Below are 16,508 nucleotides of genomic sequence, written 5' to 3'. Positions count from 1 at the left end.
CACACAGCATGGCAGGGGACACTGGAGAGGAAGACACACAGCAAGGCAGGGGACACTGGACAGGGGGAAACACAGCATGGCAGGGGACACTGGAGAGGGGGACACACAGCAAGGCAGGGGACACTGGAGAGGGGGACACACAGCAGGGCAGGGGACACTGGAGAGAGATTCACAGAAGGGCAGGGGACACTAGAGAGGGGGACTCACAGCAGGGCAGGGGACACTGGACAGGGGGAAACACAGCATGGCAGGGGACACTGGAGAGGGGGACACACAGCAGGGCAGGGGGCACTGGAGAGGGGGACACACAGCAGGGCAGGGGACACTGGAGAGGGGGACACACAGCAAGGCAGGGGACACTGGAGAGGGGGACACACAGCAGGGCAGGGGACACTGGAGAGGGGGACACACAGCAGGGCAGGGGACAATGGAGAGAGAGACACAGCAGAGCAGGGGACACTGGAGAGGGGGAAACACAGCATGGCAGGGGACACTGGAGAGGGGGACACACAGCAAGGCAGGGGACACTGGAGAGGGGGACACACAGCAGGGCAGGGGACACACAGCATGGCAGGGGACACTGGAGAGGGGGACACACAGCATGGCAGGGGACACAGGAGTGGGGGACACACAGCATGGAAGGGGACACTGGAGAGGAAGACACACAGCAAGGCAGGGGACACTGGAGAGGGGGACACACAGCAGGGCAGGGGACACTGGAGAGGGGGACACACGTCAAGGCAGGGGACACTGGAGAGGGGGACACACAGCAGGGCAGGGGACACACAGCATGGCAGGGGACACTGGAGAGGGGGACACACAGCATGGCAGGGGACAATGGAGAGGGGGACACACAGCATGGAAGGGGACACTGGAGAGGAAGACACACAGCAAGGCAGGGGACACTGGACAGGTGGAAACACAGCATGGCAGGGGACACTGGAGAGGGGGACACACAACAAGGCAGGGGACACTGGAGAGGGGGACACACAGCATGGCAGGGGACACTGGAGAGGGGGACACACAGCATGGAAGGGGACACTGGAGAGGGGGACACACGGCATGGAAGGGGACACTGGAGAGGAAGACACACAGCAAGAAAGGGAACACTGGAGAGGAAGACACACAGCAAGGCAGGGGACACTGGAGAGGGGGACACACAGCAGGGCAGGGGACACTGGAGAGGGGGACACACAGCAGGGCAGGGGACACTGGAGAGGGGGACACACAGCAGGGCAGGGGACACTGGAGAGGAAGACACATAGCATAGCAGGGGACACTGGAGTGGGGGCCACACAGCAGGGCAGGGGACACTGGAGAGGGGGACACACAGCAGGGCAGGGGACACTAGAGAGGGGGACTCACAGCAGGGCAGGGGACACTGGACAGGGGTAAACACAGCATGGCAGGGCAGGGGACACTGGAGAGGGACACACAGCATGGCAGGGCAGGAGACACTGGAGACAGACACAGGGCAGGGCAGGGGACACAGAAGAGAGACACACAGCATGGCAGTGCAGGGGACACTGGAGAGGGGGACACACAGCAGGGCAGGGGACACTGGAGAGGGGGACACACAGCATGGCAGGGGACACTGGAGAGGCGGAAACACAGCATGGCAGGGGACACTGGAGAGGGGGACACACAGCAGGGCAGGGGACACTGGAGAGGGGAAAACACAGCAGGGCAGGGGACACTGGACAGGGGGAAACACAGCATGGCAGGAGACACTGGAGAGGGGGACACACAGCAGGGCAGGGGACACTGGAGAGGGGGACACACAGCAGGGCAGGGGACACTGGAGAGGGGGACACACAGCAGGGCAGGGGACACTGGAGAGGGGGACACACAGCAGGACAGGGGACACTGGAGAGGGGGACACACAGCATGGCAGGGGACACTGGAGAGGGGGACACACAGCATGGAAGGGGACACTGGAGAGGAAGACACACAGCAAGGCAGGGGACACTGGACAGGGGGAAACACAGCATGGCAGGGGACACTGGAGAGGGGGACACACAGCAAGGCAGGGGACACTGGAGAGGGGGACACACAGCATGGCAGGGGACACTAGAGAGGGGGACACACAGCATGGCAGGGGACACTGGAGAGGGGGACACACAGCATGGCAGGGGACACTGGAGAGGAAGACACACAGCAAGGCAGGGGACACTGGACAGGGGGAAACACAGCATGGCAGGGGACACTGGAGAGGGGGACACACAGCAAGGCAGGGGACACTGGAGAGGGGGACACACAGCAGGGCAGGGGACACTGGAGAGAGATTCACAGAAGGGCAGGGGACACTAGAGAGGGGGACTCACAGCAGGGCAGGGGACACTGGACAGGGGAAAACACAGCATGGCAGGGGACACTGGAGAGGGGGACACACAGCAGGGCAGGGGGCACTGGAGAGGGGGACACACAGCAGGGCAGGGGACACTGGAGAGGGGGACACACAGCAAGGCAGGGGACACTGGAGAGGGGGACACACAGCAGGGCAGGGGACACTGGAGAGGGGGACACACAGCAGGGCAGGGGACAATGGAGAGAGAGACACAGCAGAGCAGGGGACACTGGAGAGGGGGAAACACAGCATGGCAGGGGACACTGGAGAGGGGGACACACAGCAAGGCAGGGGACACTGGAGAGGGGGACACACAGCAGGGCAGGGGACACACAGCATGGCAGGGGACACTGGAGAGGGGGACACACAGCATGGCAGGGGACACAGGAGTGGGGGACACACAGCATGGAAGGGGACACTGGAGAGGAAGACACACAGCAAGGCAGGGGACACTGGAGAGGGGGACACACAGCAGGGCAGGGGACACTGGAGAGGGGGACACACGTCAAGGCAGGGGACACTGGAGAGGGGGACACACAGCAGGGCAGGGGACACACAGCATGGCAGGGGACACTGGAGAGGGGGACACACAGCATGGCAGGGGACAATGGAGAGGGGGACACACAGCATGGAAGGGGACACTGGAGAGGAAGACACACAGCAAGGCAGGGGACACTGGACAGGTGGAAACACAGCATGGCAGGGGACACTGGAGAGGGGGACACACAACAAGGCAGGGGACACTGGAGAGGGGGACACACAGCATGGCAGGGGACACTGGAGAGGGGGACACACAGCATGGAAGGGGACACTGGAGAGGGGGACACACGGCATGGAAGGGGACACTGGAGAGGAAGACACACAGCAAGAAAGGGAACACTGGAGAGGAAGACACACAGCAAGGCAGGGGACACTGGAGAGGGGGACACACAGCAGGGCAGGGGACACTGGAGAGGGGGACACACAGCAGGGCAGGGGACACTGGAGAGGGGGACACACAGCAGGGCAGGGGACACTGGAGAGGAAGACACATAGCATAGCAGGGGACACTGGAGTGGGGGCCACACAGCAGGGCAGGGGACACTGGAGAGGGGGACACACAGCAGGGCAGGGGACACTAGAGAGGGGGACTCACAGCAGGGCAGGGGACACTGGACAGGGGTAAACACAGCATGGCAGGGCAGGGGACACTGGAGAGGGACACACAGCATGGCAGGGCAGGAGACACTGGAGACAGACACAGGGCAGGGCAGGGGACACAGAAGAGAGACACACAGCATGGCAGTGCAGGGGACACTGGAGAGGGGGACACACAGCAGGGCAGGGGACACTGGAGAGGGGGACACACAGCATGGCAGGGGACACTGGAGAGGCGGAAACACAGCATGGCAGGGGACACTGGAGAGGGGGACACACAGCAGGGCAGGGGACACTGGAGAGGGGAAAACACAGCAGGGCAGGGGACACTGGACAGGGGGAAACACAGCATGGCAGGAGACACTGGAGAGGGGGACACACAGCAGGGCAGGGGACACTGGAGAGGGGGACACACAGCAGGGCAGGGGACACTGGAGAGGGGGACACACAGCAGGGCAGGGGACACTGGAGAGGGGGACACACAGCAGGACAGGGGACACTGGAGAGGGGGACACACAGCAGGGCAGGGGACACTGGAGAGGGGGACACACAGCAGGGCAGGGGACACTGGAGAGGGGGACACACAGCAGGGCAGGGGACACTGGAGAGAGGGACACACAGCAGGGCAGGGGACACTGGAGAGGGGGAAACACAGCATGGCAGGGGACACTGGAGAGGGGGAAACACAGCTGGACAGGGGACACTGGAGAGGGGGACACACAGCAGGGCAGGGGACACTGGAGAGGGGGACACACAGCAGGGCAGGGGACACTGAAGAGGGGGGACAAACAGCAGGGCAGGGGACACTGAAGAGGGGGACACACAGCAGGGCAGGGGACACTGGAGAGGAAGACACACAGCAGGGCAGGGGGCACTGGAGAGGGGGACACACAGCAGGGCAGGGGACACTGGAGAGGGGGACACAGAGCAGGGCAGGGGACACTGGAGAGGGGGACACACAGCAGGGCAGGGGACACTGGAGAGGGGGACACGCAGCAAGGCAGGGGACACTGGAGAGGGGGACACTGGAGAGGGGGACACACAGCAGGGCAGGGGACACTGGAGAGGGGGACACACAGCAGGGCAGGGGACAATGGAGAGAGAGACACACAGCAGAGCAGGGGACACTGGAGAGGGGGAAACACAGCATGGCAGGGGACACTGGAGAGGGGGACACACAGCAGGGCAGGGGACACTGGACAGGGGGAAACACGGCATGGCAGGGGACACTGGAGAGGGGGACACACAGCAAGGCAGGGGACACTGGAGAGGGGGACACACAGCATGGCAGGGGACACTGGAGAGGGGGACACACAGCATGGCAGGGGACACAGGAGTGGGGGACACACAGCATGGAAGGGGACACTGGAGAGGAAGACACACAGCAAGGCAGGGGACACTGGAGAGGGGGACACACAGCAGGGCAGGGGACACTGGAGAGGGGGACACACGTCAAGGCAGGGGACACTGGAGAGGGGGACACACAGCAGGGCAGGGGACACACAGCATGGCAGGGGACACTGGAGAGGGGGACACACAGCATGGCAGGGGACACTGGAGAGGGGGACACACAGCATGGCAGGGGACACTGGAGAGGGGGACACACAGTATGGAAGGGGACACTGGAGAGGAAGACACACAGCAAGGCAGGGGACACTGGACAGAGGGAAACACAGCATGGCAGGGGACACTGAAGAGGGGGACACACAGCAAGGCAGGGGACACTGGAGAGGGGGACACACAGCATGGCAGGGGACACTGGAGAGGGGGACACACAGCATGGAAGGGGACACTGGAGAGGGGGACACACGGCATGGAAGGGGACACTGGAGAGGAAGACACACAGCAAGAAAGGGAACACTGGAGAGGAAGACACACAGCAAGGCAGGGGACACTGGAGAGGGGGACACACAGCAGGGCAGGGGACACTGGAGAGGGGGACACACAGCAGGGCAGGGGACACTGGAGAGGGGGACACACAGCAGGGCAGGGGACACTGGAGAGGAAGACACATAGCATAGCAGGGGACACTGGAGAGGGGGACACACAGCAGGGCAGGGGACACTAGAGAGGGGGACTCACAGCAGGGCAGGGGACACTGGACAGGGGGAAACACAGCATGGCAGGGCAGGGGACACTGGAGAGGGACACACAGCATGGCAGGGCAGGAGACACTGGAGACGGACACAGGGCAGGGCAGGGGACACAGAAGAGGGACACACAGCATGGCAGTGCAGGGGACACTGGAGAGGGGGACACACAGCAGGGCAGGGCAGGGGACACTGGAGAGGGGGACACACAGCATGGCAGGGGACACTGGAGAGGCGGAAACACAGCATGGCAGGGGACACTGGAGAGGGGGACACACAGCAGGGCAGGGGACACTGGAGAGGGGGAAACACAGCAGGGCAGGGGACACTGGACAGGGGGAAACACAGCATGGCAGGGGACACTGGAGAGGGGGACACACAGCAGGGCAGGGGACACTGGAGAGGGGGACACACAGCAGGGCAGGGGACACTGGAGAGGGGGACACACAGCAGGGCAGGGGGCACTGGAGAGGGGGACACACAGCAGGACAGGGGACACTGGAGAGGGGGACACACAGCAGGGCAGGGGACACTGGAGAGGGGGACACACAGCAAGGCAGGGGACACTGGAGAGGGGGACACACAGCAGGGCAGGGGACACTGGAGAGGGGGACACACGTAAAGGCAGGGGACACTGGAGAGGGGGACACACAGCAGGGCAGGGGACACTAGAGAGGGGGACACACAGCATGGCAGGGGACACTGGAGAGGGGGACACACAGCATGGAAGGGGACACTGGAGAGGAAGACACACAGCAAGGCAGGGGACACTGGACAGGGGGAAACACAGCATGGTAGGGGACACTGGAGAGGGGGACACACAGCAAGGCAGGGGACACTGGAGAGGGGGACACACAGCATGGCAGGGGACACTGGAGAGGGGGACACACAGCATGGAAGGGGACACTGGAGAGGGGGACACACGGCATGGAAGGGGACACTGGAGAGGAAGACACACAGCAAGAAAGGGAACACTGGAGAGGAAGACACACAGCAAGGCAGGGGACACTGGAGAGGGGGACACACAGCAGGGCAGGGGACACTGGAGAGGGGGACACACAGCAGGGCAGGGGACACTGGAGAGGGGGAAACACAGCAGGGCAGGGGACACTGGAGAGGAAGACACATAGCATAGCAGGGGACACTGGAGAGGGGGACACACAGCAGGGCAGGGGACACTGGAGAGGGGGACACACAGCAGGGCAGGGGACACTAGAGAGGGGGACTCACAGCAGGGCAGGGGACACTGGACAGGGGGAAACACAGCATGGCAGGGGACACTGGAGAGGGACACACAGCATGGCAGGGCAGGAGACACTGGAGACGGACACAGGGCAGGGCAGGGGACACAGAAGAGGGACACACAGCATGGCAGTGCAGGGGACACTGGAGAGGGGGACACACAGCAGGGCAGGGCAGGGGACACTGGAGAGGGGGACACACAGCATGGCAGGGGACACTGGAGAGGCGGAAACACAGCATGGCAGGGGACACTGGAGAGGGGGAAACACAGCAGGGCAGGGGACACTGGACAGGGAGAAACACAGCATGGCAGGGGACACTGGAGAGGGGGACACACAGCAGGGCAGGGGACACTGGAGAGGGGGACACACAGCAGGGCAGGGGACACTGGAGAGGGGGACACACAGCAGGGCAGGGGACACTGGAGAGGGGGACACACAGCAGGGCAGGGGACACTGGAGAGGGGGACACACAGCAGGGCAGGGGACACTGGAGAGGGGGACACACAGCAGGGCAGGGGACACTGGAGAGAGGGACACACAGCAGGGCAGGGGACACTGGAGAGGGGGAAACACAGCATGGCAGGGGACACTGGAGAGGGGGAAACACAGCTGGGCAGGGGACACTGGAGAGGGGGAAACACAGCTGGGCAGGGGACACTGGAGAGGGGGACACACAGCAGGGCAGGGGACACTGGAGAGGGGGACACACAGCAGGGCAGGGGACACTGAAGAGGGGGGACACACAGCAGGGCAGGGGACACTGAAGAGGGGGACACACAGCAGGGCAGGGGACACTGGAGAGGAAGACACACAGCAGGGCAGGGGGCACTGGAGAGGGGGACACACAGCAGGGCAGGGGACACTGGAGAGGGGGACACACAGCAGGGCAGGGGACACTGAAGAGGGGGACAAACAGCAGGGCAGGGGGACACTGAAGAGGAGGACACACAGCATAGCAGGGGACACTGGAGAGGGGGACACACAGCATGGCAGGGGACACTGGAGAGGGGTACACACAGCATGGCAGGGCAGGGGACACTGGAGAGGGACACACAGCATGGCAGGGCAGGAGACACTGGAGAGGGACACAGGGCAGGGCAGGGGACACAGAAGAGGGACACAAAGCATGGCAGTGCAGGGGACACTGGAGAGGGGGACACACAGCAGGGCAAGGCAGGGGAAACTGGAGAGGGGGACACACAGCATGGCAGGGCAGGGGACACTGGAGAGGGGGACACACAGCAGGGCAGGGCAGGGGACACAGAGGGGCACACAGCATGACAGGGAGGGGACACTGGAGAGGGGACACACAGCATGGCAGGGGACACTGGGGAGGGATACACAGCATGGTAGGGCAGGGGACACTGGAGAGGGACACACAGCATGGCAGGGCAGGGGACACTGGAGAGGGACACACAGCATGGCAGGGCAGGGGACACAAAGCATGGCAGGGAGGGGACACTGAGAGGGACACAGCATGGCAGGGGACACTGGAGAGGGGGACTCACAGCATGGCAGGGGACACTGGAGAGGGACACACACAGCAGGGCAGGGGACACTGGAGAGGGGGACACACAGCATGGCAGGGGACACTGGAGGTGGGGACACACAGCATGGCAGGGGACACTGGAGAGGGACACACAGCATGGCAGGGCAGGGGACACTGGAGAGGCACACACAGCATGGCAGGGAGGGGACACACAGCATGGCAGGGCAGGGGACATGGGAGAGGGGGACACACAGCAGGGCAGGGCAGGGGACACTGGAGAGGGGGACACACAGCATGGCAGGGGACACTGGAAAGGGATACACAGCATGACAGGGGATACTGGAGAGGGACACACAGTATGGCAGGGCAGGGGACACACAGCATGGCAGGGAGGGGACATTGAGAGGGACACAGCATGGCAGGGCAGGGGACACACAGCATGGCAGGGAGGGGACACAGAGGGACACAGCATGGCAGGGAGGGGACACTGAGAGGGACACACAGCATGGCAGGGAGGGGACACACATGAGGCAGGGGTCAGAGCACTTATCAGTTGTGTAGCAAGGAACTGCAGGATGTAATACGTTATGCAGGATCTCTCCTGCACTGTGCAATCACTGTGACAAGCACCATGCCAGGCAGCTGCATTGATTCACTTGCCTCCTCCAGCAGGTTTCAGCTTCCTGCTTCCTCTCTCTGTCTGCATCATGTGCTCTGCTGGGTCTCTGAAAAAAGGGGCGGAGCTAGACAGAGCTCAGTGTCATTCCACACAGCCAATTAGCTTCAAGCAAGCCACAAGTGTGTGTGTGTGTGAGATTATCAGGCTGTCTCCACAGAGCAGGAAGAGAGACAGCAGTTAGGGCCCTTTCACACCAGAGGGCTTTTTCGGCGTTTTAACGCCACGGCCGAAGTTGGCGTTTTCCTAGGTAAAAGAAAGTCCATAGACTTTCATTTTACCATTCACACTAAACGCCGCATTTTGGAGCGTTGCGTTTCAACGCTCCCAGGCGCTTTTTCTGGGCCTACCGCGGCGTTTCTTATTACAATTGATTGTAATGTATAGGCGTTAAAACGCCTTCAAAACGCCTTCAAAACGCCTGCAGCCAAAACGCCGCGTTTTAGCCTTTCACCGCTGCCTGTAGTGGGAAAGAGCCCTTAGGGCCCTTTCACACCAGAGGGATTTTTCGGCGTTTTAACGCCACGGCCGAAGTTGGCGTTTTGCTAGGTAAAAGAAAGTCCATAGACTTTCATTTTACCTTTCACATCTAACTCAGCGTTTTGGAGCGTTGCGTTTCAACGCTCCCAGGAGCTTTTTCAGGGCTGTTAACAGCCGAAGTTGGCTGTTGGCGTTTCAATGATAGTCAATGGAAAACGCCAACTTCAGCGTTTTCAAAGCCTTTTCAAAGCGTTTTACAGCTATCTTGTTCACTTATTTTTATAGAAGAAAAAAAAAGGACGTTTTCATATGGGCTGTAAAACTCTTTCAAAAGGCTTTGAAAACGCTATGTATTGGCGTTAAGCAAAAGGCTGACTTTCAGCCTTTTCTACCGCAGCCTCTAGTGTGAAAGAGCCCTTATGGGCATTGAGGCAGAGCAATGTAATTATCCAAAGGGCACCTAGTGTGTCTGCTAAAACGGGACTTAAGGAGGAGTGGGCGGGATCCGGGATGAGGGGGCGGAGCCTGGGATAGTCCCGCCCAAATCGGGACTGTTGGGGACTATGCCCATATGTTCGCGAGCAGGTCCATTTTAAAACCTACAAAGACTGTTTCTGGCCACAAAAGTGATTTTTCAAGGGGTCTAGGGGCATGCCGGAGGGGGATCCATGCTAAAAGTCCCACCAAAAATTAGAGTTGACGCAAAGTCGGGTTTTAATCCCTAAAGGGCAGGAATCAAATTATGCACAGCTCTGGGTGTCAGTGGGCTGTGGAGTGTCACAGATAGAGAAATGCAAGTACTATCAGAATACAGTGAAATAATAATGCACTGGAGTGGTTCTGTGCCTGCAACTTAATGAGGTCACAGCAGTAGTGTGCAAACAGCTCTGGGGGTCAGTGGGCAGTGGCGTGTCACACAACAAAAAAACCAGGAGACTGATTTGCTAGCCCTCAAAAGGGCTAATGCTTTCCCTACCTATCTGCAGCAAGTCTGACCCTGCTCTCACTAACAGTCAGCAGCCATCAGATAATTAATCTAATATGGCCACCGCAGTTGCTTTTTGATAGGGGAGTGTGGGGTCCAGTATGGGATGCTAGCTGATTGGCTGCCATGTGTCTGCTGACTGTGAGGTAGAGGGTCAAAGTTTAGCTCAATGATAATGTATAGGGGGTGAATCAAACACCCCAAATGTTCGCTGTTCGCGGATGTTCGCAGAATACTTCTTGCTGGCGAACAGTTTGGGCCATCTCTATGTCCAATATGCAGAGACAGCTCCAATCTGAGATACACGATTTAGGCAGCAGGGTAGATGACAATGAAAAAAACATGACTGTTTTAGCATAATAATTTAATAAGATGGCTGCCAATAATCATTCTGATGAGATCACAGATTGTAAAACTATATAAGATTTTCTTTTACCTCAACACCCATATTGTTTGTTTTTCTTTCAGCAAATGAAGGATGATGCCCTGCATACAATACTACTTGAAAATAATTTATTACAAGACTTCAAGGTGAGGCATAGTTTGAAACATGCAATATAACCAGTTGGCCTTATCTAATAACTTAGAAGCTTTTTGAAAAAATTCATGAAAACATTTTATTGCATCAGTGAATGATTCATGATCTCTGCGGCCAGTTCACACTTATATTAGCTGCAGATTAATGAGACTAGAGTAGTCCCTTCCTTGTCAAGAAAGTAAATGATAAACAGTTTTTCTTAATCTGCGCTTCAACCTCAATAGTTATAGTAATAATTCAATACAAAGCTTTGCATATGAACAAATGAACATTTATGAAAATAGCATAAAAACATACTTTCCCTGGTGCAGTGTACACAACATCTGTAAAGCGCTGCAGCGTCGTCACACCCAGCTTACAAATCTCATGCACACAAAAACATGCATACAGAAAAGGGAACAAGGTTGTGTCCAAAAATAAAAATGAGAATATAAAAATAAAAAGGTAAATAGCAAAATAAGACCCCAAAATAATTGAAGGTTTCAAAGTTTCCTTAGTCTAGATGCTATAGTCAGGTGCAATGTAATTGTAATCTTCTTGGGTGCAAACAGATTGATACAACCAGAGCCTGATGCACTATGGCTCATATACGATGATAATAAGTAGCTTAATTGTGTGTGAGTACTTATGCAAATAATAGCATAGTTCATTCAATAAATATGGCTTGAAAACCTCAGGTAGTCGGGCAGTCTGTGCTGCTGATTCACTCACGTGACCTTGGATGACTTGAGCGGAGGCTGCTAGATTCCCGATAGGTACTCCACTGGTAAGGGCAGGGCCGGATTTGAACTTTTTACCGCCCAAGGCCCACTACCTTCAGCCGCCCCATGACAATCAGCGGAATTAGGATCTGATAGACCAGGATATTAGGGTTAGGCATTTACAAAAAAAAAAAAGTGGTTAGTGGAGATTAAAGGCTAGGCCTTTTGGCAATTTAGGGTAAGGCTAGGAATTTGACAATAGGATTGTGGGAAAAAGGGTTAAAATTTATGTGACCCTGAGATGGTACACTGGGCTTTATTTATACTTACCTGGGGCTTCCTCCAGCCCAATGAGCACTGTAGCCTCCCGGTATGTATGCCTCCCGGTAATCCGGCTGGAAGTGCTCTTCTGTGCATGCGCAGCTCGTCCAGACGTGCACCCCTCATTGCGCTGCTGCGTCCAGGTGCATTTTGTGCCTGCGCAGCAGTACTGCACAGGACGCTCCTGGGGACAAGAGCGTGACAGAGGGTGCCCACATCGCAGGGGATTACCGGGAGTCATAGCGCCAGAACAGAGGGGGCAAAGAGGCCAGAGGGAGGCCACAGGGCTCATGGGGCTGGAGAAGTCCCAGGTGAGTATATATATACTGTAAAGTCCAGTGTACCATCTCAGGTTAGAGAGTCTGATCACAAGATTAAGGTGATTAAATTGACTGAGGATAGCGACTATGCATTCTGTACAGTGCTGCAGAAGGTATAAGTGCTAGATAAATACATAATAGTATGGTAGGACATTAGACTATGACTATGGCAGGATTAGAGTTTGAGCTCCTCTGAGGACAGTCAGTGACATGACTATGTACTCTGTAATGTGCTGCAGAAGATGTCAGTGCTGTATAAATACATAATAATAATATGGTAGGACATTAGACTGACTATGGTAGGGATTAGATTGTGAGCCCCTCTGAGGACAGTCAGTGACATGACTATGTACTCTGTAATGTGCTGCAGAAGATGTCAGTGCTGTATAAATACATAATAATAATATGGTAGGACATTAGACTATGACTATGGTAGGATTAGAGTGTGAGCTCTTCTGAGGACAGTCAGTGACATGACTATGTACTCTGTAAAGTGCAGCAGATGTCAGTGCTACATAAATACATAATAATGATATGGTAGGACATTAGACTATGACTATGGTAGGAATAAACATACATATATCCAGGCACATCGCCTCTAGTTAGGACATTAAATAAATTATTAGGGAAAGGGAGGTGCTGAAGGAGGTGTGGCTAGAAAACAGCAAAAATCTATTAACCCTTCGCACACTCACATGCAAATGTTCAAACAATTGCATTCACAGATTCACTCATCCAGGCACAACTGTTATCCCTACAGCTAAATTAAAAGCCAGGGTTTTAGTTCACAGAAGAATGCATTCTTATGCTTAATCACCTATACTGCGCAGAAGTACCCAGGTAAACATAGGTGTCCTAACTCTGGCCCTGTAACATGCATAGTGCCAGTGGCGTAGCAAAGGAGCTGTGGGCCCCGATGCAAGTTTTACATTGGGGCCCCCAAGCACTCTATACATAACAATTGATACGGCGCACCAAAACCTGCCAATGGCAACTACAGTGTCAGAGGTGCAAGAAGGGGGTGGGGAACAGTTTGTTAATAATTACCACTATTCAAAGTATCTATAGAAGTGATTATTATGAGCACAGGACCAATATAGAGCTAATTCTGTAGTTGAGGGAGGGCCCTTCGGGGCCCCTCTGGCCCAAGGGCCCCGATGCGGTTGCTACCGCTGCACCCCCTATTGCTACGCCCCTGCATAGTGCAGACATGCAAACACATTCATTGCATCAAACCTATCAATGGATTAGGAGCACACATCCTAACTTCCTCTCCTGGGAAAGACAGTGCATCTTACCAATCGCACAAGGGAGCTAATGTTATGTGTCCATGTGCACCATGCGCATACACCAGCATAAGCTGTCTGCATGCTGACAAACATACAGGGGAAGGGGGGAGTGCACCGAATTGGACCCTAGCCACAGGGGTCAATGATAAGAATAAACATACATATATCCAGGCACATCGCCTCTAGTTAGGACATTAAATAAATTATTAGGGAAAGGGAGGTGCTGAAGGGGGTGTGGCTAGAAAACAGCAAAAATCTATTAACCCTTCGCACACTCACATGCAAATGTTCAAACAATTGCATTCACAGATTCACTCATCCAGGCACAACTGTTATCCCTACAGCTAAATTAAAAGCCAGGGTTTTAGTTCACAGAAGAATGCATTCTTATGCTTAATCACCTATACTGCGCAGAAGTACCCAGGTAAACATAGGTGTCCTAACTCTGGCCCTGTAACATGCATAGTGCAGATATGCAAACACATTCATTGCATCAAACCTATCAATGGATTAGAAGCACACATCCTAACTTCCTCTCCTGGGAAAGACAGTGCATCTTACCAATCGCATATATGTATGTTTATTCTTATCATTGACCCCTGTGGCTAGGGTCCAATTCGGTGCACTCCCCCCTTTCCCTGTATGTTTGTCAGCATGCAGACAGCTTATGCTGGTGTATGCGCATGGTGCACATGGACACATAACATTAGCTCCCTTGTGCGATTGGTAAGATGCACTGTCTTTCCCAGGAGAGGAAGTTAGGATGTGTGCTCCTAATCCATTGATAGGTTTGATGCAATGAATGTGTTTGCATGTCTGCACTATGCATGTTACAGGGCCAGAGTTAGGACACCTATGTTTACCTGGGTACTTCTGCGCAGTATAGGTGATTAAGCATAAGAATGCATTCTTCTGTGAACTAAAACCCTGGCTTTTAATTTAGCTGTAGGGATAACAGTTGTGCCTGGATGAGTGAATCTGTGAATGCAATTGTTTGAACATTTGCATGTGAGTGTGCGAAGGGTTAATAGATTTTTATGACTATGGTAGGGTTAGATTGTGGGCTGCCCAGAGCACAGTCAGTGACATGACCATGTTCTCTGTACAGTGCTGCCGAAGGTATCAGCGCTAGATAAATACATAAAGATAGGACATTAGACTATGACTATGGTTATGGTAGGATTAGAGTGTGAGCTCCTATGACAGTCAGTGACATGGCCATGTTCTCTATACAGTGCTGCTGAAGGTATCAGTGCTAGATAAATACAGAATGATAGGACATTAGACTATGGTTATGGTAGGATTAGAGTGTGAGCTCCTCTGACAGTCAGTGGCATGACTCTGTAAAGTGCTGCAGAAGATATCAGTGCCATATAAATACATCATAATAATATGGTAGGGCATTAGAGTGTGGCTATAGTAGGAATAACAAAAGGAACATGGCATGCGTACGTTAAAAAGGGGCGCTGAAAAAAAAGGGCGCGGGGTTTTAAACGATAAGCATGGATAACGTTTAAAAATGTATTGTACTGTATTTCGTTTAAAATTAATGTTTTATAAAGTTATAAATCATTAAATAATGTGCATTAAATTGGCAATTGTAAAAACGTTAATCTTTCGTTTAAATAGTGAAACGTATAATAACGTTTAAAAAAAAATTACTAAGTAACCCTCCCTGTACCTACCCCTAACCCCTAGACCCCCCTGTTGATGCCTAAACCTAAGACCCCCCTGTTGGTGCCTAAACCTAAGACCCCCTGTTGGTGCCTAAACCTAAGACCCCCCTGTTGGTGCCTAAACCTAAGACCCCCTGTTGGTGCCTAAACCTAAGACCCCCCTGTTGGTGCCTAAACCTAAGACCCCCCTGTTGGTGCCTAAACCTAAGACCCCCCTGTTGGTGCCTAAACCTAAGACCCCCTGTTGGTGCCTAAACCTAAGACCCCCCTGTTGGTGCCTAAACCTAAGACCCCCCTGTTGATGCCTAAACCTAAGACCCCCTGTTGGTGCCTAAACCTAAGACCCCCCTGTTGGTGCCTAAACCTAAGACCCCCCTGTTGGTGCTTAAACCTAAGACCCCCCTGTTGGTGCCTAAACCTAAGACCCCCCTGTTGGTGCCTAAACCTTTTGGTTTAAAAATAATGTTTGAAAAAATATTGTACTGTTTTTCGTTTAAAAATAATATTAAAAAAATTATAAATCATTAAATAATGTGTAATCATGAGAAGCAGTAATAAAACATTAAGTCTCCGGGCGCCGCTTTTAAAACGTTATTTTTCTCCGGCGCCCTTTTTTCCTATCGGGCGCCCATTAAACGATATTTATTATGAGAGTGAATGGCGGCGCCCGATTTGTCCACTAGCCTCCTGCGCCCTTTTTTACTGTTACCACATGGCATACATGAATAGCCTTGTTTGTGTGACAGGGAAATGACTGTGGGAGGGGAGGAGAAGAGCTGCCTGATTAACAACACAGAAAGAGAGAGGGGACTGTATGGAGAGTGAGTGAGTGATAGAAGCCAGCAGGACAGTAGGGGAGCGTCAGGCAGCCTGCAGTTTCAGAAGTCACAAAGTGACAGGCTCCGGGGGAGAGGAAGAAGGAGGGAGAGGGAGACAGCTGGTCACTCACGACTCCACAGCAGCTTAGGACGAAGTGTGTAAAATGCCTGTAGTTCTGCACACACACACTTCTCCCTCCTTAATCCTCACAGCGCTGACTCCAGTTGCCTACCCGTCTGCTGACTTCCTCCTCCTGGGCTCAAATCTCCCGGCTTCACGGCTTGTCTCTTCTCAGCCCCGCCCCATAGTGTCACAGAGGAGAGAAGGGAAGGGGAGGGGCGCTCTGCTCTATGCTATGCACGCAGGGGAGACTGGGGACAGCGCAGCAACAGACAG

At 54.9% G+C, this 16,508-nt stretch overlaps 1 protein-coding gene across 1 annotated transcript in view; it reads left to right on the top strand.

Annotated features, from left to right (window-relative positions):
• Nucleotides 1-16,508, top strand: part of IL10 (interleukin 10) — a 471,201-nt gene that overhangs the window by 13,728 nt on the left and 440,965 nt on the right. Inside the window, exon 2 of the mRNA XM_068265593.1 lies at nt 10,917-10,979. Coding sequence (XP_068121694.1) covers nt 10,917-10,979 — 63 coding nt within the window. The remainder of the gene's footprint in view (nt 1-10,916; nt 10,980-16,508) is intronic.

The sequence above is a fragment of the Hyperolius riggenbachi genome, chromosome 2 (assembly GCF_040937935.1).
Source record: "Hyperolius riggenbachi isolate aHypRig1 chromosome 2, aHypRig1.pri, whole genome shotgun sequence".
NCBI lineage: Eukaryota > Metazoa > Chordata > Amphibia > Anura > Hyperoliidae > Hyperolius > Hyperolius riggenbachi.
This window is presented reverse-complemented; position numbering and strand designations above follow the sequence as displayed.